This window comes from Pongo abelii, chromosome 10, assembly GCF_028885655.2.
Source record: "Pongo abelii isolate AG06213 chromosome 10, NHGRI_mPonAbe1-v2.0_pri, whole genome shotgun sequence".
Lineage (NCBI taxonomy): Eukaryota > Metazoa > Chordata > Mammalia > Primates > Hominidae > Pongo > Pongo abelii.
In genome coordinates, this window is record NC_071995.2 from 37,999,239 (window position 1) to 38,021,722 (window position 22,484).

Sequence of the window (22,484 nt, forward strand, 5' to 3'; positions counted from 1 at the left end):
GGCTTGCTTCCAGTGAGGTCTACAAGGACACTTTAAAAAAGATTGTCCAAATAGAAATAAGCCACCCCCTCGTCCATGCCCCTTATGTCAAGGGAATCACTGGAAGGCCCACTGCCCCAGGGGACAAAGGTCCTCTGAGTCAGAAGCCACTAACCAGATAATCCAGCAGCAGGACTGAGGGTGCCTGGGTCAAGCACCAGCCCATGCCATCACCCTCACAGAGCCCCGGGTATGTTTGACCATTGAGCACCAGGGGGTTAACTGTCTCCTGGATACTGGTGTGGCCTTCTCAGTCTTACTCTCCTGTCCTGGACAACTGTCCTCCAGATCTGTCTCTATCCGAGGGTTCGTAGGACAGGCAGTTACTAGATATTTCTCCCAGCCACTAAGTTGTGACTGGGGAACTTCACTCTTTTCACATGCCTTTCTAATTATGCCTGAAATCCCCACTCCTTTGTTAGGGAGAGACATCCTAGCTAAAGCAGGGGCCATTATACACCTGAGCATAGGAGAAGGAACACAGGTTTATTGTCCCCTACCTGAGGAAGGAACTAGTCCTGAAGTCTGGGCAACAGAAGGTCCACATGGAAAAGCAAAGAATGCCCATCCCGTTCAAGTTAAACTAAAGGATTCCACCTCCTTTCCCTACCAAAGGCAGTACTCCCTTAGACCCGAGGCCCAACAAGGACTCCAAAAGATTGTTAAAGACCTAAAAGCCCAAGGCTTAGTAAAACCATGCAATAGCCCCTGCAATACTCCAATTTTAGGAGTACAGAAACCCAATGGACAGTGGAGGTTAGTGCAAGATCTCAGGATTATCAATAAGGCCATTGTACCTCTATACCCAGCTGTACCTAACCCTTATACCCTGCTTTCCCAAATACCAGGGGAAGCAGAGTGGTTTATGGTCCCGGACCTTAAAGATACCTTTTCCTGCATCCCTGTATCTTTAACCTCCTTGTTAAGTTTGTCTTTTCCAGAATTGAAGCTGTAAAACTACAAATTATTCTTCAAATGGAGCCCCAGATGCAGTCCATGACTAAGATCTACCGTGGACCCCTGGACCAGCCTGCTAGCCCATGCTCTGATGTTGATGACATCGAAGGTACCCCTCCTGGGGAAATATCAACTGCATGACCCCTACTACACCCCAATTCAGCAGGAAGCAGTTAGCGCGGTCATCGGCCAACCTCCCCAACAGCACTTGGGTTTTCCTGTTGAGAGGGCTGACTGAGAGACAGGACTAGCTGGATTTCCTATAAGAATTCCTAAGCCTAGCTGGGGAAGGTGACCACACCCACCTTTAAACGCGGGGCTTGTAACTTAGCTCACACCTGACCAATCAGGTAGTAAAGAGGGCTCACCAATTAGGCTAAGAGCAGGAGGTAAAGAAATAGTGAAATCATCTATTGCCTGAGAGCATAAGGGGAGGGACAATGATTGGGATATAAACCCAGGGCATTCGAGCCGGCAGTGGCAACCCCCTTTGGGTCCCCTCCCATTGTATGAGAACTCTGTTTTCACTCCATTACATCTTGCAACTGCACACTCTTCTGGTCCATGTTTGTTCCAGCTCAAGCTGAGCTTTTGCTCACCATCAACCACTGCTGAATGCCGCTGTTGCAGACCCACCATTGACTCCCACCCCTCCGGATTTGGCAGGGTGTCTGCTGTGCTTCTGATCCAGTGAGGCACCATTGCGACTCCCGATCACACTAGAGGCTCACCATTGTTCCTGTGCAGCTAAGTGCCCGGGTCCGTCCTAATTGAGCTGAATGTTCCACGGTTCTCTTCCATGACCCACAGCTTCTAATAGAGCTATAACACTCACCGCGTGGCCCAAGATTCCATTCCTTGGAATTCATGAGGCCAAGAACCCCAGGTCAGAAAACAAAAGGCTTGCTGCCATCTTGGGAGAGGCCTGCCACCACCTTGGGAGCTCTAGGAGCAAAGATCCACTGGTGACAAAAGCAGAAGCAAACATATCCTTCTCCACATGGCAGCAGGAAGGAGAAGTGCCTAGCAAAGGGGTAAAGTCCCTTATAAAACCATCAGATATCATGAGAACTCACTCACTATCACAAGAACAGCATGGTGGTAACCACCCCCAGGATTGAACAGCATGGTGGTAACCACCCCCAGTAACCCCTCCCACTGGGTCCCTCCTACAATACAGGGGCATTATGGGAACTACAATTCAAGATGAGATTTGGGTGGGGACACAGCCAAACCATATCAGATTCTGAGTGTGATTCTGAGGTATGAGTGTACCTGGTGAGCTCCACCAATAGTAGGGAGGCCTCTGAGGCTGGAGTGGAGACAGTAAGAATAGGTAGGTAGGAGGTGAGATGACAAGAGTTGGGGCTGATGGAGCAGGGCCTTGTAAGCCATGTTAATGGTGTTGGTTTTATTTTGAATGAAATGAGGCCATGCAGAGTTTTGAGTGGAGAAACACAGCATAAGAGTCAGTTTGCACAAGACCATGCTGGCTGATGTCCTGAGATCAGCCACAGTGAATAAGTAGATGAATAGAGAGACTAGCTGAAAGTCCATTACAGTAATCTAGGCCAGAGGTGATGGCAGCATAAATGAGGGGTATCAGGGTGGTGGTGGTGGGGGTGTTGAGAAGAGGTTGGACTCAAGATTAAAGTAAAAGTTAAGAGGATTTTCTGATGGAATGAGTAGGAGATGGGTGAGAGAAAAAGAGGAGTCAAGGATGGCTCCAAATTGTAGATAGAGGTAACTGGAAGAACAGAGGCTCCATTAACTGAGATGAAAAGACATTGGGAGAATCACATCTGTGGAAGGGATGGAACACAAGTGGAGTTGCATGTTGGGCACATTGAGTTTCAGCTGCCTAGCAGACATTCAAGTGAAGATGATTAATATGAGCCTGGAGCTCAGAGGAAAAGTCCAGGCTAGATATATAAACTTGAAAGTAATGAGCATATACATGGTATTTAAATTCATAGAATTTGAATAGAATCCCCCAGGGAGTGAATAACAAAAAGAGAGATTCAAATTTGAGCCTCAGGGTCCTCATGTTAACAGGTCTTGGAATATGAAAAGGAATCAACAGAGGATAAAAAGGAGCAGCAAATAAATAGAAAAAACTTGGAATTTGCAGAAGTGACATAAAGTGTACTGAAAAGCAGGAATTGATCAACTGTGCTCAATGCTGTTGTTGAGAGGTTGATAAAATAAGGACTGAAAATTGGATCACAAAAGAGGATCAATCACCATTGTCCTTGCCAAGAGCACATCTTGTGGAGTGATGGAGTGAAAACTTGAAGGAACAAAGTTCATGAGTGAATAAGTCAGGAAGTAGAGTCCATGAGCACAAATACCTCTTTTGTGATATTTAATCATTAAAGGGAAAAGAGAAATGGGAAGAGAGCCAGAAAGGAAGTAAGTTCTGCAGTTTTTTTTAAAACAGCTTTATTGAGATATAATTCTCATTTCATAGCATTGTTTTTATTTATTTTGAGTTAGGAGAAATAAGCTTATGCATTTATACTGTTGAGAATAATCCAAAAGGGGGAAAAACCTAGAGATGAATGAATTGCTGGCATAATATTCTTGGATGGAATCCAGTATACAAATGAAAGAGTTGGCCTTTGATCATGGCACAGAGAGTTCATCTAGATAAATAAGAAGGTAGGTAAAGTTTGAGTAGAAATCTGGTAGAGTTTCTTTTGATAGCTTTTGTTTTTTCAGTAAAACTGGAAATATATTATTAACAGAAAGGGATGATGGGAAAGAGGTGTTGGATGTTGGAGAGGAGAGAAGATATGAAATAGAAGAGTATGACAGCAAATGGACTAGAAAATATAATTGCCTAGCTGTCTTAAGGGTCCATTTGGGGTAATGAATTTAAGAGAGACAAGTTAGCATATGGTCATAGATGAACCAGTTGTATTCACCTGCATAGTGTAGTTGGGAAGAGGAAAGAGTTTAATTTAAGCCATGGTTAGGGTTGTGCCAAGAAAATGTAATGAAATGTTCCCTGATTCTCCTAAGCTAAAAGTAATCTCACCTTCCTTGGAGCTTCCATAGCATTTTCCTTCAATCTTGCTTATTGAAATGTTGTATCTTGCATATATTCTTAGTTGCTCAACAGCCCCTAATAACTTTGTATCATTCTGGCTCCTACAAGTCTAAGCCTACTGTGAAGCATATAGCAGAATAATTATGTCATAATGATAATCTAAAAAATGGGTTTCCTGGGATCAAATCTTCTTCACAATGAAGTCATGTATGATAAAGAAAAGAACATCATCAATGGCAGTGTTACTGTGAGTCATATGTCTCAATGTATAAGATAGTTCCCTCTGAACTATATTTTTTCTATGTTGGGGAAAAGTCCTTTATGTACCATCTTAATGAATTTGTGAATCATTGAAAGAAAAAAGTCTGGGTTTTGGAAAAATGACAAAGTCAATGAGTTGTTAGTCTCTTTAACCTCCATTTGTTACCTCTTTCTCTGTTCTTGGAGTGAGTCCTCTTCTCCAGCACTAAAATGTCTATTGTTTACCATCTCCAAATACCTGACTCATAGAAAAAGCTCTGATACTTACACTGGTGTCAGATTTAATATCGCATGGCCTTCAGTAAATGTGCCACCTTAATCAGGCAAATGCAATTAAAATGTTTTAATCTGTTAAATTCTGTCTCCTTTTGAAATAATTTAAGACTCAACAAATAGACTAAACAGATTTGGCCAGCCAAGGAGCATGTGTAAAAGCATTCAATATGTATTGGTGAGGCCCTCTGAAAAGGCAGGAATTATTTATTTGTTTTAAGTTAGTTGAGTCATGAGTAAATAACGGAGAAGAAAAAGGATATTGGTCCATACTTTTTCCCCCTTTCCTAGATTCTTCTGCTTTTCTGGGGAGAATAAACTAAGGACTGCTTTCATTTTAGCTGCTGAAGTCTTTCCTTGGTAGCAACTGGGAGCAGATGAGGAGCAAACGGCATCAACAAAGCTGTGGAGGTGGCCTTTCCATTTTCCAGGTCCACCTGACTGGCGCAAGAGATTCCTCCCTTGTTAATCCTCTCTACCCTGCTCATCACAGACCAGACCAGAACTCCTCTCAGATTCTAACTTGAACTTCTCTCTTTACCCAGGATATCTAGATATATATTGATGAATGACCTTTTCTATTTAAATTTGTTTTTGTCCTAAAACATTCTTTTTATGTTGTTTTCATTTTAATATATTTTCTACTTATTTATATATCTTGTTGTAAAGTAAAAACTTATATCATTAGAGTCTTACATATCCTTGTGAATAATAAAGCTATTACTGTACATTTATACATCTTAGTGCATCTATACCTATACTTATGCCATGTATTTCTCTAAGAAAATGCCTAATAACCTATTGATAAGTCAAGAGTTCTTTGTTTCAAAGTAGGTTAATGTTTAAAATACATTTTGTTGTTAAGGGAAAGACAATTACAATATTTAATCACAATATTTGAGTTTCTTGAGGTATTAAGACTTCTGCAGTGATTAATAGGGGAGAGATAAATGTGTGTATCCTCAGCATATTTAGTTTTTAATCCTGGGGCTTTTAGTTCCTGGTTTTGCTGTTTGCACAGGGCGGCAAGAAGGCATGTTCTGGGTTTGGTATGAGCTGGATTTGGTCCAAGATAGAAGATGTCATAGGAGTAAGGCACAAAACAGACTGAAAGTGGATTTCATCTTTGGCAGCCTATTACATTTACCTTTGCTCTCTCGTCACCAAGTTTACCACACGTAGCCCATGATGGCAGACAGTGGGATGAGTGTGTATAAAAACCAAAGTTACAGGGGCCCTGGTAGATTTGTCTCTCCAGAATGACTATCCTCCATTTCTAGGTCCCAAATCACAACCATGAAGTTGATCTTATGGTACTTGGTTGTGGCACTTTGGTGCTTCTGCAAAGGTAAGAAACTAATTTAAAGAATTCTTTCAAATGTGATGGACCCCAAGTATATATTTGTTTGAATGTTTAGTGTTCAGTACATCAAACATTTTTCTTCCTAGCAATCTTTCTTACACTACACTTTAAAGTAGGATAAGAAAACTGGATTTTTCATCTTACTGTGTATTACCTCAGCTTTAACAATCCTGTCTTAAGAGTGTGGATACAAGCATACCTTGGAGATATCTCGGGTTTGCTTCTAGATTACCACAATAAAGTGAATATTGCGATAAAGCACACACAGTTTTTTGCTTCCCAACATGTATAAAAGTTATGTTTACCCTATACTGTAGACTAAGTGTACAATAGCATTATGTATAAAAACAATATATATACCTCAATTAAAAATGCTTTATTGCTAAAAAATGCTATGCTCATTTGAGTTTTCAGTGAGTTGTAATCTTTTTGCTGGTTTGATGTTGACTGCTGCTGAGTACCCAATGTGGTGGCTGCTGAAGGTGTTGGGGGTGCTGTGGCAATTTCTCAAAATAAGAAAGCTATGACATTTGCCACATTGATAGACTCTTCATTTCATGAAAGATTTCTTTGTAGCATGCAATGGTACTTGACAACCTTTTACCCACAGTAGAACTTCTTTCAAAGTTGGAGTCAGTTTTCTTAAATCCTGCTACTGCTTTAGCAATTATCTTTTTCTACTCTTCTAAATCCATTGTTGTCATTTCAACAATGTTCACAGCATCTTCACCAGAAGTAGATTTCAATTAAAGAAATCACTTTCTTTGCTCATTCATAAGGGACAACTCATCATCTGTTCAAGTTTTCTCATGAGATTGCAGCAATTCGGTCACATCTTCAGGCTCCACTTCTAATTCTAGTTCTCTTGCTCTTTCTACCACATCCACAGTTACTTCTTCTACTGAAGTCTTGAACTTCTAAAAGTAAGCTTCTTCCAAATTATTTTAATGTTGATATTTTGGCTTCCTCTCATGAATCATGAATGTGCATCTAGAAAGGTGAATCCTTTCCAGAAGATTTTCAATTTACTTTGACTATATTCATCAGGGGCATCATTATTTATGGCAGCTATAACCTTATGAAATGTGTTTATTTCTTCAATAAGAAGACATGAAAGTCAAAATTACTCCTTTACCTGCCGGCTGCAGAATGGATGTTGTGTTAGCTGCCTGAAAACAACATTAATCTTCATGTACATCTCCATCAGAGCTCTTGAACTCTTGTCAATGAGAAGTAATATTTTGAAAGGAATCTTTTATACTGAGCAGTAGCTCTCAGCAATGGGCTTAAAATATTCAATAAGCCCTGTTGTAAACAGATGTGCTGTCATCCAGGCTGAGTTATTCCATATTTAGAGCATGGGCAGAGCAGATTTAGCATAATTCTTAAGGGACCTAGGACTTTCAGAATGGTCAATGACCAGTGGTTTTAACCTCAAGTCAGAAGCTGCATTAGACCCTAAAAAGAGAATCAGCCTGTCCTTTGAAGCTTGGAAACCAGGCATTGACTTCTCCTCTCTAGCTATTAAAGTCCTAGATGGCATCTTCTTCCAATCAAAAGCTGTTTTGTTTACAATGAAAATCTATTGTTCAGTGCAGCCACCTTCATGAATTATCTTAGCTAGATCTTCTGTTCTGAACTTGCTGCAGCTTCTCCATCAGCCCTTGCTACTTCATTTTGCACTTTCATAGTATGGAGACAACTTGTTTCCTTTAATTTAATGAGCTAACCTCCGCCAACTTAAAACTTCTCTTCTGTAGCTCCCTTACCTCTCTCAGCCTTCAGACAACTGAAGAGAGTTAAAGCCTTTTTCTGGATTACAGTTTGGCTTAAGGGAATACTGTGGTTGGCTTGATCTTTCCAGGCCACTCAAACTTTCTCCATATCAGAAATAAGGCTGTTTGGCTTTCTTATCATTCATGCGTTCGCTGGAGTAGCACTTTTAATTTCCTTCAAGAACTTTTCTTTTGCATTCACAAATTGGCTATGTGTTCAGCACAAGAGACTTAGCTTTCAGCCTATCTTGGCTTTCTACATGCCTTCCTCACTAAGCTTAATCATTTTGAACTTTTTGATATTAAATGCAAGATCTGCCACTCTTCACTTGAACACTTAGAGGCCATTGTAGGGTTATTAACTGGCCTAATTTCAATATTATTGTGTCTTAGGGAAAAGGGAGGCCCAAAGAGAGGGAGAGAGATGGGGGCAATGACCTGTTGGTAGAAGGGTCAGAACATAAGCATATATTAAGCTTGCCATCTTATTGAGCGTGGTTTGTGATGCCTCAAAACAATTACAAGAGCAACATCAAAAATCACTGATCACAGATCACCATAACAGGTATAATAATAATAATAATAAATTTGAAATATTGTGAGAATTATGAAAATGTGATACAAAGACCTGAGGTGAGCACATGCTATTGGAGAAATGGTTTTAACAGAATTGCTAGTCACAGGGTTGCCACAAATCTTCAATTTGTAAAACACATAATATATGTAAACCTCGGTAAAGTAAAGCACAATAAAATGAAGAGTGCTTTTAAATATATGTATACACATACACATTTAGATATATTTGTTTTTAGCAACTGCCTAGAACTATTACTAAGCAGGTCACACAAGATACATACAGTGTTGTTTGTTACTCATTTTCATCACAGTTTATGCTTTGATGGTTCTATCTTGAATGCATATCCATATTAAGACTAAAGACACAAACAGGTAATGATGTTTTTCACAAATCAAGAAATTATCACCAATTAAAAAACTGGGTCATCATCAAAAACAACACTTTAAACTAACATCTTTCCTGGATATTTTAGAAAGTTCATTAATTAATTTCAGAAATTAATTTAAAGGTAAGATGTCATTTATTTTGAGAAAATTAAACACTAAGCAAAATGAAAAAATGCCTAGAAACAAACATTGTTCTGTTCCTGAAAATGGCAGAAAAGATAACATTATCCAAATGTAAGGGAAAAAGTCTACAAAAAGCAGATTTTTTTCCATATCTAAATTTAAAAGTCTATTCTCTAAATTTGAAAGTAGAACACAAAACATAGGCCTTATTTTTCTCTGAGATGTCAGAATATAGAGAACTGCAATTATTTGTTATAATTAAGACAAAATATTTCTATGTTTAATCCAACTATCTGGGAAATTGTCTGATCAACCATTAGAAAATGATTACTTTGTGTAATAGTGATTTTCATAATCTTACATAGTGTTTTGCTATATTCTTTTTTCCTGTTGCATAAATATGTTTCTTGTTTCCTAAGTAATGGAGCAAAGAGCACATTATTTTCAAAGTATTTATTAAATGTCCTATCACCATAAAAATAATTTTAAAATTACTTGTTAAAGTATGTTAAATTTACTGAAGAATTGGCTCATGTTTCTAAGGTAAATTCCTATATATCCATCCCTTGTAGATCTGGAAAATGATTCTGACTATTTCAATAGGCTTTCCATAGATAGGTGACTTATCAACAAAATTCAAAGATTTTATGTATTTATTCATGATGTCATTGTGGGAACTAAGAAACATATTTGGAAAACTGTTCTTTGCAGAAATCCTAGGTGCCTTATTTGAAATAAATTTTTGTTGCTATTAGTCAGTGTGATTTATGTTTCAAATACAGACTCTCATCGTTTTCAGTAGGTTATAGGATGATAAATCTTGGGGCCTGGAAGTTGCTGAAAGCAAATATTTAGGCAGTATCCATATAATCAGCTGAAAGAAACATTTGCATTGTTTAATCAAGAATAACTATACAGAAAGAAAAAAATTGAAAAACAATTTTTCCAGTAGAAAAAAACAGTTATAAGAGACATAGTCCAGGCATAAATATGCATAATCTACTTTTATTTTTTCTCAGGCTATCCTGTATTATCATTAAAGTCCATATTATTGGTTCTGTTCTTTTATTCTTGTTTCTTTTTTGTCTAATTCACTGCTTATGAACACATTACCCAGAAAATGTTTAGGGGAAATAAAAGCATGTAAAATTTAGATCAGAAAACATACTTTAGATCAACAGCTGTAGTCATGTGAAAAAGATATAAAATATTGGCTAATATTAATTTGTGAGCTTAATTTATTTTGTCATGCATATTTTCAAGTCTTAGTTGGCATTGAAAATTTTGATATCATGTATGCTGGTAGGTAAATGTGTTATATAGATCATTTCCTATTAAATAGAAAAGCTGTGAAATAATAAATCACTATCGAAGTATTACACTTATCAGATAAAAACAGTGGATTGCTTATATTGAATTTTAGGGAAGAATGAAAACAAAAAGAACATCTTTTTCGTTGTCTTAAAATATGTTAAAGAGAATTATAAAATAACTTTTTTTTTTTCATTTTAAAAATAGATGTGGAAGCCTTACTTTACCGACAAAAATCAGGTCAGTATCTTTCAGGAATTAATATTTACTTTGAAACATTATGCTGCATTGTGAGGCTGTTTTTGGAATCATAAAATTAATGTGTTTCTTACACACTTGGTTTTGTGAATGAGCTCCCATGACGCCTCATTTACCCCACGTGATTCTGAACTCCTTAATAACAGGATTTTGGTCTATGCTGTTCACCGTATATTCATAATGCCAAGAGCAGTGGCTGCAATGGAGTAGGTCCTCAGTACATCTTTGTTTTAAATGAATAAAATAAACTGGGATGATCAACATAAGATTTATTTTGCCTACATGAATTTTCTACATGAAAGTAACCAAATGCTTTGCAAGGTAAACTTTCTGAAATAAACCAAGGATACCCTAACTTCTTACCAAAGAAGACATGGGACTTCTGAAAACAGCTTAATCTTTTTTTAAGGACATGAAAATGCATGTCCATTATCATATTATATCTATACAATGATGCCCTTGGAATCTACTGACTTGTGTAAGACAGTTTGTCCCTATTCCAGAGATTGTTTCTGAGTTTTTGTGTCTGCTTTTGATTTGCCTTTTTGTCCCCTGTCTTCTGTTCAACAACTAGCTCTATATTCTCATGGGATCATCATGTCTACTTTTAGCAGTCAGTTCCAATTCTTACTTATTGTTTTCAGTCCACTGAGCTGAGAACACTATCGATCCAAGCTCATTAGCCTTGTACTGTGGTAAGGATGTGCACTCTGAGTGAGGTCTCAAGAGATTTCTCCTGATGGGTACAGTGAATAAGCAAGAATTCATACGTGGGCTCGAAGATATCTCTATTTGTTGCAAGAGGATTTGGGGACAACTTCTTGACTGCAATCTACATTTCAGATAGAATTTTCCAGGTGTTTAACTTACATAAAGAATATTACTCTGCAGTTTTCTTTTGAAGCATTTATATTAAGTGTCTCCAAACCACATCTGTAAACCATTTCTTCTTAGCCTTTGGCTAAATCTGTGTGTTTGCATTTGTTTGTGAAGCTACATAAGATTTGGTTTGACAACAATTTATGAGAACATATGGGAAATGCTTTATCTTTTAAATGTGCTATTTACTGTTTGTCTTAATTTACTCCTTCATCTCTGGGATAGGTTTACTGACCATAAGTCCTGGATTTTCCTGAATTGGATTTTAGTTCAAATTTCTAAAAGTTTATCTTAGTATCAGACCATGTGCCTTGACTTTTTATTTGAATAATGCATTCAGTTTGGGTTTAGAAAATTTAAAGGTTACAGAGCATAGAGAAGCATTAAAAACAAACCACGATCCTGTAAGTCTCCAAATAAAAATGTTACCGAAAACATCTTTGAGGTTTCTTTAATATGTAATCAACATGCAACTTTATGCAAAATTCTATTGCCATTGTTAAGTATTTTATTTCACAGAATTATTGAGAAAATTCTTTTGGAAACCAATGACTTGATGTATTTAATAAAAATATTTTTGTATTTGTAAATCTCAATAAGTGTGTGTGTATGTAAATTATACTTTTTGTTGTAAAGTACCCATTCTTATTGTGAGTTTTTGACTCAGCTGTACTTACAATAGCTTGACAAGGTTGCACATTTACATGCCATTTATTTAAGTATGGAGAAAATTTACCTTGATTTACAATAATGACATTTAAATAATTTGTAAGTTGTGTATACATAAATTTTAGTATTCAGCTGTAAACTAGAAATTGTAGATATTTGACTCAGATTAAGTAATTGTAGTTTATTCAGTACCTTTGTCACATGAAAATATCTTTTAACTAAAACTTCTGCATTTTACCAAAAGAATAATAGTCTTTTGAAGCACCTTTTCAGGTATTTAAAAATTACTGAATTTTGCTGCATTCTAATTTATGCATTTAGACTGGGCATGAGAGTGACTGGAAAATTAGCCCAGACTTTCTCCTTTATCTGGTATTCTGGAGAGGCAGAAGTGTACCATGGGCAATGGCTAATTACCATATTTATGCCTGAGTATTAAATTCAATGAGTATATCTCTTTGGGAGCACCTCCCAAAGACAAGAAATGGCTGTAATCAAGATTCATTTTCTAATGGCAAATCTATCATTTAGAGACACTACTAATGACAGCAATTCTCCCTTTCTTTCTTCAGATGGTAAAATAGCAGCAAGCAGATCAGGTAAATTACTTTGTTCTCTTTTCTTATACTGTTTATACTCAAAAGCAATAGGGTGGTAGTGCTTTGCTTTGGACATAGGGCATATCTCTCCTGGAAAAATTCTTCAAATGCTTAAAATATAATCTCTCTTATTATTATAGACATGCTTTAATGTGTTTTTGTATAATCTGGGCCAGACATTTTAATCTTTGATCAATACTTATACAGGTGGTGAAATTTAAAATGGAAAATTGTTCTGGTTATTTGCTTAACCTAAAATATCTTAAACCTGTGATAGAAATGTGTATGTAAATTTCAGGCTTTACTTTCCTGTATTTTCATTGGCAGGACATGCTGTTGTTTTTCTCTTCCAAGATTAATTCCTTAGTGATCTGCTTTAAAATCAATCTAGTTTCAACAGCTTTACTAGATCCCATCAGGTGATTGAATATCACCATTATCCTTTACTGTTTGTTTCTCTACCCACTGAAATGAAAAAATGAGCCATAGCAAATCAACAAGACTGCTTTTATGAAGTTTTTCTGGAATCCAACATTAAGATTATTGCTAATATCAACTTAGATTCAATTTTATTCTGGTCTATTGTACACAGCAATCAAAATAGCCCAATATACTTTCCTGTGCTTTTCTTATAGGGAATTTTACATCCCTACCTCATTCTACGACATAAATAAAATGTAATTTTAAAAAGCCTTCTTTGAGGGAAACATAAACTGAGATTAAGCAGCAGCTCAGTTGTGTCAGGAAGACAGCAAGATTATTTTTCACAACTATGGACAGGACTCATTAAGTTCCATCACAGTGATATAGTAAGAGTTTCTCTACAAAATCTGGTTGTTACTTTTGTAAGTGGGGGCATACGAGTCTTCAGCATTCTTTTAGAAGCCCCCATTCACAAATGAGAGGGAAGTAAGGGTACACTTGGGATTCTACAGTTCTCTGAAAGTTCTTTAAAATTCTGAGGAATTGAATTTATTCCTTTATGTCTCAGGGAACCTTCCAGGTCTGGGTATTATTTAGGAGGGACATGAGGTTCTCCAAAGCTAGAACTGCCTTAAGTGAATAAAAACGGCAAGCAAGAAAGCCCCCATCAACCACTCAACCAGTCAATATAAAACTGGACAAACTGGCCAGGCATGGTGGCTCATGCCTGTAATCCCAGAACTTTGGGAGGCCGAGGCAGGCAGATCATGAGGTGAAGAGATTGAGACCATTCTGGCCAACATGGGGAAAGCCCGTCTCTTCCAAAGAAGAGAAAAATTAGCCAGGCATGGTGGCAGGGGCCTGTAGTCCCAGCTACTTGGGAGGCTGAGGCAGGAGAATCGCTTGAACCCGGGAGGCAGAGGTTGCAGTGAGCCAAGATTGCGCCACTGCACTCCAGCCTGGCAACAGAGCAAGACTCCATCTCAAAAAAAAAAAAAAAAAAAAAAAAAAAACTGGACAAACTTCAGGGCATTGTTATCCCTCAAACTCTTCATTCTTCAATGAGATCAAGATTCCTACATTTGAGAAAAGGATTATAGGCCAATACAGGACTTCATGTTTTTTGATATCCGCTGATTTTTACTGATGTCAGAAACATAATTCATTTGTTCCCATTACTTTAAAAATCTTCCTATCCGCACAGCTGAATCATGTTCACCTCTCTTATCCAGCCATTTCTCTCCATGAGGTAGGGATGAAGAAGCAGAATTATGCCTATTTTTCTTTTCTACTCCATTCTGTGGTTTAAAATTAAAGTATAAGCTAAACCTTCCAAAATTTTGTGCAAAATGTATGCAAAATCTAGTATGACTTTATTATGAAAAATATGAACATTTTATTTATCCTTAAGCTATAAAGTAGATAAACATTTTATTTATCTTTGTGCATTGTGTAAGCAATCTGTCTTTAAGCAAGATGGAGGCAGTGTACATCGCACTTAAGAGCAAAGGATTTCTTGGCAGATTTTTCTAACCGTGTGATCTTGGACAAATTATTCAGTCTCTTCTAAATATCTATTTTCTCATCTACAAATAAAGTAGTTTAATGGCACCTATCCCATAGAATTGAGGCTATTAAAGCAGTAAGGCATATAAAGTACTGTCATACAGATGTTGTATATTTGAAAAACATACTGACCATTACTCCTAGTAACTTCAGCAGCAAATATTTCTGAGCAAGTTTTATATAATAAAAACAAAAGGGATAAAATAAAGTTAATAAAGTTAATGAAGACAAATGTGACACACTGAATATCTAGGATGCCAGGTCTACTCATGTCAACATTAGAATGAAGAAATACTACTCTAATAAAATGAAGAATCTAATATATCTCGGGTTGAACTCGGGGGAGGTATGATGAGTATGGTGAACAAACACATCATGAATTAAATAAGTGATATAAAATGCATCTAAATGAGTTTGATGCAGTAAGGTTGCTGAGACAAGTCAAATGTATTAAAGGGCAGGGTTTATCCCAGTTGAATGCTGTGTGTAAGGCACTGGACTAGGTGCACTCATCTCACTTAATACAGTCATTTAATTAATACTTCTATTATGAAGTAGACACAATCTTATGATTGTGTACTCCCCATTTATGATGTACTCCCCATTTAATAGATAAGAAAACTTTGTTTTAGAAATGTTAAATTGTTTATCCAAGGACAGGCCAAGAACACAGAACACAGCCAAGGGCAAAAGTACAAATGCAAGTGTGTAAATAATAAAAAAGTTACAAATGAAAGGAACAAAGTAGCAAATAAAATGTGTTTCTTTCTCCTACTTTGACAAAAATACATTCACGGCAAGCTGGAATGACATTTCCTATGCAGAATTTTTAGATTCATTGGAAATCAATGCAAGAACAGGGTTGCCTGTGCCCTATCCAAGAAGTTGCCCTGCTCCTTCTGTCTCTGGCTTAGTCACACTGGGAGGGACAGCCCAGCTTTCCTATCTCAGTCCACCTCTTTCTGCAAACTGACCAGCCTCTGTTCATTCCTCACACCTAGGGCTTCAGTCTTTGCAATGTGGTCTCACCTGGGGCAGGTCGTCTCAGGAAAGATGCCCGTGCACATCCAAGTAGCAGGCTTGGAGCTGCAGCCTGGGGGACTTAGAATATTGTCCAGAAGTGGGGAGGGGCATGCACAGGCTCTGAGTAGACAAAAGCTCTTCACCCTCGCCCTGTATTCTGTGTTCTCTGAGGAAGGCCATGACCCAGGAAGGCCAGCATGAAACCTACATAGATCAGAGCAGTAACCTCTCTTGCCTAGGTCTAAGAGAGGTAGTGGCCAAGACCACACTGATTGCAAGAGGGGGAGCCCAGATGGGTTTGCTGAAAAGTGCATACTTTTCACACAGCTGAATACTTCTTTTCTTCCTTCTGCTTTGTCATCAAACTAAGATATTTATATATTAAAGAGCAGTTCTGAAACTACATGGTGAAATTACAAGGTGATAAAGTCTGTGGGATCAAATAGAGTAATATAATGGTTATTGGGAACGTAATAGTGGAGTGGGGTTGCAATTTTAAGTTGTCAGAGTATGCCTCATTGAGATGAAACTTAAGGAGGTGGATGCTACAATTAATTCATGAGTAAATGTTTACATGCTTTCTTCCCTGCAGAAATACAGAAAAGAGAATCAGGCATGTTATCTTAATTTTATCAGCTATAAAGAACAGTAGCCAAGGACCATGTGGATTCAACATGGCAGAATATTTTGATTGGGGGAAGTGGGATGCTCGAACTTGGGGCTTAGGAATGGGGAAGGAAGCAGACTGGGGAGTTTCTGCTCTGCCCAGGAGAAGAGTATCTAGTACACATCAATTATTGAATCTTCATAGCTCGATTCTCCTCTCTTTCTTGAAGTTTTAGAACCATGACCAAAAGATGCAGATAAGGTGATTAAGTCAACCAGTGGTGTATATTGTTCAAGTGTTGTCAGGATAATGAGACCTACTCAAAATAAAATGTGGCTCTTCATGGTGTCATAATTAGACTACCTTTTTAGTCTGTGCTAGCAATGTAAACATTTTTTTCTTCACTGTAGGTGGCTTTTTTTATGGTAGTTCATCCTCTGGTGACTCAGACAGAAAAAAGCCACTCTTTAGCTTTGAATTTGGTGCTACAGGAGAGGATGAAGACAAGTCCAGAGAACGTTGGTATGCTGGGAATTCAAGGTCAGAAGACAGCCCAGCAGGTACTGTTCCAGAAAAAAATACTTACCTAGCAAAGAAGTGCTTTTTGTTTTCATTTTGGATCATCTGATAATCTTACTTTTGTTTGCAGCACATGGCTTTAATAGTCATAGATACTCTAAAGGCACTGATTTCAGGGCCAATGAGTGATAAATTCTGTCTTTAGAGAATGTTGGCAAAGATGTATACATTAAATTAATTGTTCTCCTGATAATTATTTTCATATGTGCTCTTCATACTTGGTACTATTATTCTAATGATGAATTATTTTTCTGATATTTTTACTGTATAAGTTAATAATAAAAAATGCTTCCTGGGCCCAAATGTAGTATAGATTCTGTTCACTCGTGTTTCTCTCTGTATCTAACCACAATTGATTTTCTATATCACGATTTTCTATTAAACTAACATATCCAGTTTGCTGAGTGATATGATAAGGAAGAGTTCCTAAACAGTTTGTGGCCTGCAATTTTGTTTTTTAGGGGGAAAATTTAAATTTGTTTAGGTGAGGTGGGGTCCTGCTGTTTCAATACAATTTTTCCTACTGTTCTACTCAAATTTTTACTGTACTTACCTGGTCCCTGAAATCTCTATAGTTTGTACCTCTACAAAATGGGAAGGAAGCAGTCCCAGTGAGGAAAATAAGTTCTATATTTTACATTAAACATTAATAGTTTTGTCTCTGAGGTGAACAGGCAGAAACAGCTTTGGATGTGATATCTTTATGAAGGACACAAAATTTTCTGTTTTTGCTCACCTGTTTTGGGACTGACAAACTCAGTAGGACTAAGGAGATAAGACAGATCCATTTACACTTGTTTACATTAAGTGTTAGTCATTTTCTCATGTTCTGTAGAGCACAATAAAAGTTTATCGCCGATGGCCCCAAAGTTTCACATTTCTTATGGAACTATTTCAAATCTCATGGTAAATTGGTTGCCATTCTTACTCCTGATTCTACTACGTAGAATTATATATGGAAAGATATGGAATAAGGGAGATCAAGGAATATATCAGAAACTAAAATGTAGCTTTGTTTCAAGCAGTGTGCAGGGATTAATTTCTTGTATTGTATGAATGAATACAACTATTCTGTGGTAATGACTGTATTTTTGTATGGCATGGCATATAAAACCAGTTCAGCAGGTGGTACTGTTTGGTGGTACTGCTTCAAATCAAAATGAAATTGGTAGGGGTGCCCAACCAAAATGGATTAGATGTAGGTTCAGTAAATGGATTAGCTGACTCTGACTCTGCTGCCAGGGAAACCAGGTGCTCTGTGTTGTTTCTTAGTTTATGCTTTTGTCAGAATAATCAATTAATTAATTGATTTAATTAGCAAAGCAGGAATTGGTGGTGTTTTTGACAAATACAGATTTTTTATTTATTTATTTTTTTCTTTTTTATTTATTTATTTATTATTATTATTATTATTATACTTTAGGTTTTATGGTACATGGGCACAATGTGCAGGTAAGTTACATATGTATACATGTGCCATGCTGGTGTGCTGCACCCACTAACTCGTCATCTAGCATTAGGTATATCTCCCAATGCTATCCCTCCCCCCTCTCCCCACCCCACAACAGTCCCCGAAGTGTGATGTTCCCCTTCCTGTGTCCATGTGTTCTCATTGTTCAGTTCCCACCTATGAGTGAGAATATGTGGTGTTTGGTTTTTTGTTCTTGCGATAGTTTACTGAGAATGATGATTTCCAATTTCATCCATGTCCCTACAAAGGACATGAACTCATCATTTTTGATGGCTGCATAGTATTCCATGGTATATATGTGCCACATTTTCTTAATCCAGTCTATCATTGTTGGACATTTGGGTTGGTTCCAAGTCTTTGCTATTGTGAATAATGCTGCAATAAACATACGTGTGCATGTGTTCTTATAGCAGCATGATTTATAGTCCTTTGGATATATACCCAGTAATGGGATGGCTAGGTCGAATGGAATTTCTAGTTCTAGATCCCTGAGGAATCGCCACACTGACTTCCACAAGGGTTGAACTAGTTTACAGTCCCACCAACAGTGTAAAAGTGTTCCTATTTCTCCACATCCTCTCCAGCACCTGTTGTTTCCTGACTTTTTAATGATTGCCATTCTAACTGGTGTGAGATGGTATCTCATTGTGGTTTTGATTTGCATTTCTCTGATGGCCAGTGATGGTGAGCATTTTTTCATGTGTTTTTTGGCTGCATAAATGTATTCTTTTGAGAAATGTCTGTTCATGTCCTTCGCCCACTTTTTGATGGGGTTGTTTGTTTTTTTCTTGTAAATTTGTTGGAGTTCATTGTAGATTCTGGATATTAGCCCTTTGTCAGATGAGTAGGTTGCGAAAATTTTCTCCCATTTTGTAGGTTGCCTGTTCACTCTGATGGTAGTTTCTTTGCTGTGCAGAAGCTCTTTAGTTTAATTAGATCCCACTTGTCAATTTTGGCTTTTGTTGCCATTGCTTTTGGTGTTTTAGACATGAAGTCCTTGCCCATGCCTATGTCCTGAATGGTAATGCCTAGGTTTTCTTCTAGGGTTTTTATGGTTTTACGTCTAACATTTAAGTCTTTAATCCATCTTGAATTGATTTTTGTATAAGGTGTAAGGAAGGGATCCAGTTTCAGCTTTCTACATATGGCTAGCCAGTTTTCCCAGCACCATTTATTAAATAGGGAATCCTTTCCCCATTTCTTGTTTTTGTCAGGTTTGTCAAAGATCAGATAGTTGTAGATATGTGGCATTATTTCTGAAGGCTCTGTTCTGTTCCATTGATCTATATCTCTGTTTTGGTACCAGTACCATGCTGTTTTGGTTACTGTAGCCTTGTAGTATAGTTTGAAGTCAGGTAGTGTGATGCCTCCGGCTTTGTTCTTTTGGCTTAGGATTGACTTGGCAATGCGGGCTCTTTTTTGGTTCCATATGAACTTTAAAGTAGTTTTTTCCAATTCTGTGAAGAAAGTCATTGGTAGCTTGATGGGGATGGCATTGAATCTGTAAATTACCTTGGGAAGGATGGCCATTTTCACGATATTGATTCTTCCTACCCATGAGCATGGAATGTTCTTCCATTTGTTTGTATCCTCTTTTATTTCCTTGAGCAGTGGTTTGTAGTTCTCCTTGAAGAGGTCCTTCACATCCCTTGTAAGTTGGATTCCTAGGTATTTTATTCTCTTTGAAGCAATTGTGAATGGGAGTTCACTCATGATTTGGCTCTGTTTGTCTGTTATTGATGTATAAGAATGCTTGTGATTTTTGTACATTGATTTTGTATCCTGAGATTTTGCTGAAGTTGCTTATCAGCTTAAGGAGATTTTGGGCTGAGGCAATGGGGTTTTCTAGATATACTATCATGTCATCTGCAAACAGGGACAATTTGACTTCCTCTTTTCCTAATTGAATACCCTTGATTTCCTTCTCCTGCCTAATTGCCCTGGCCAGAACTTCCAACACTATGTTGAATAGAAGTGGTGAGAGAGGGCATCCCTGTCTTGTGCCAGTTTTCAAAAGGAATGCTTCCAGTTTTTGCCCATTCAGTATGATATTGGCTGTGGGTTTGTCATAGATAGCTCTTATTATTTTGAGATACGTCCCATCAATACCTAATTTATTGAGAGTTTTTAGCATGAAGCGTTGTTGAATTTTCTCAAAGGCTTTTTCTGCATCTATTGAGATAATCATGTGGTTTTTGTCTTTGGTTCTGTTTATATGCTGGATTACATTTATTGATTTGCATATATTGAACCAGCCTTGCATCCCAGGGATGAAGCCCACTTGATCATGGTGGATAAGCTTTTTGATGTGCTGCTGGATTCTGTTTGCCAGTATTTTATTGAGGATTTTTGCGTCAATGTTCATCAAGGATATTGGTCTAAAATTCTCTTTTTTGGTTGTGTCTCTGCCAGGCTTTGGTATCAGGATGATACTGGCCTCATAAAATGAGTTAGGGAGGATTCCCTCTTTTTCTGTTGATTGGAATAGTTTCAGAAGGAATGGTACCAGCTCCTCCTTGTACCTCTGGTAGAATTCGGCTGTGAACCCATCTGGTCCTGGACTTTTTTTGGTTGGTAAGCTATTGATTATTGCCACAATTTCAGCTCCTGTTATTGGTCTATTCAGAGATTCAACTTCTTCCTGGTTTAGTCTTGGGAGGCTGTATGTGTTGAGGAATTTATCCATTTCTTCTAGATTTTCTAGTTTATTTGCGTAGAGGTGTTTGTAATATTCTCTGATGGTAGTTTGTATTTCTGTGGGATCGGTGGTGATATCCCCTTTATCATTTTTTATTGCATCTATTTGATTCTTCTCTCTTTTTTTCTTTATTAATCTTGCTAGTGGTCTATCAATTTCGTTGATCCTTTCAAAAAACCAGCTCCTGGATTCATTAATTTTTTGAAGGGTTTTTTGTGTCTCTATTTCCTTCAGTTCTGCTCTGATTTTAGTTATTTCTTGCCTTCTGCTAGCTTTTGAATGTGTTTGCTCTTGCTTTTCTAGTTCTTTTAATTGTGATGTTAGGGTATCAATTTTGGATCTTTCCTGCTTTCTCTTGTGGGCATTTAGTGCTATAAATTTCCCTCTACACACTGCTTTGAATGCATCCCAGAGATTCTGGTATGTTGTGTCTTGGTTCTCGTTGGTTTCAAAGAATATCTTTATTTCTTCCTTCATTTCATTATGTACCCAGTAGTCATTCAGGAGCAGGTTGTTCAGTTTCCATGTAGTTGAGTGGTTTTGAGTGAGATTCTTAATCCTGAGTTGTAGCTTGATTGCACTGTGATCTGAGAGATAGTTTGTTATAATTTCTGTTCTTTTACATTTATTGAGGAGAGCTTTACTTCCAAGTATGTGGTCAATTTTGGAATAGGTGTGGTGTGGTGCTGAAAAAAATGTATATTCTGTTGATTTGGGGTAGAGAGTTCTGTAGATGTCTATTAGGTCCGCTTGGTGCAGAGCTGAGTTCAATTCCTGGGTATCCTTGTTGAATTTCTATCTCGTTGATCTGTCTAATATTGACAGTGGGGTGTTAAAGTCTCCCATTATTAATGTGTGGGGGTCTAAGTCTCTTTGTAGGTCACTCAGGACTTGCTTTATGAATCTGGGTGCTCCCGTATTGGGTGCATATATATTTAGGATAGTTAGCTCTTCTTGTTGAATTAATCCCTTTACCATTATGTAATGGCCTTCTTTGTCTCTTTTGATCTTTGTTGCTTTAAAGTCTGTTTTATCAGAGAGTAGGATTGCAACCCCTGCCTTTTTTTGTTTTCCATTTGCTTGGTAGATCTTCCTCCATCCTTTTATTTTGAGCCTATGTGTGTCTCTGCACGTGAGATGGGTTTCCTGAATACAGCACACTGATGGGTCTTGAGTCTTTATCCAATTTGCCAGTCTGTGTCTTTTAATTGGAGCATTTAGTCCATTTACATTTAAAGTTAATATTGTTATGTGTGAATTTGATCCTGTCATTATGATGTTAGCTGGTTATTTTGCTCGTTAGTTGATGCAGTCTCTTCCCAGTCTCGATGGTCTTTACATTTTGGCATGATTTTGCAGTGGCTGGTACCGGTTGTGCCTTTCCATGTTTAGCGCTTCCTTCAGGAGCTCTTTTAGGGCAGGCCTGGTGGTGACAAAATCTCTCAGCATTTGCTTGTCTGTAAAGTATTTTATTTCTCCTTCACGTATGAAGCTTAGTTTGGCTGGATATGAAATTCTGGGTTGAAAAATTCTTTTCTTTAAGAATGTTGAATATTGGCCCCCACTCTCTTCTGGCTTGTAGGGTTTCTGCCGAG

At 37.5% G+C, this 22,484-nt stretch overlaps 1 protein-coding gene across 1 annotated transcript in view; it reads left to right on the forward strand.

Moving 5' to 3' along the window:
* Positions 1–433: 433 nt before the first annotated feature.
* The window catches only part of MUC19 (mucin 19, oligomeric), a 187,101-nt gene continuing 165,050 nt past the window's right edge, over positions 434–22,484 (forward strand). Inside the window, 5 exon segments of the mRNA XM_054528500.1 lie at positions 434–943; positions 1,027–1,105; positions 10,325–10,357; positions 12,496–12,522; positions 16,552–16,701. Of these exon segments, the coding sequence (XP_054384475.1) occupies positions 434–943; positions 1,027–1,105; positions 10,325–10,357; positions 12,496–12,522; positions 16,552–16,701 (799 nt within the window).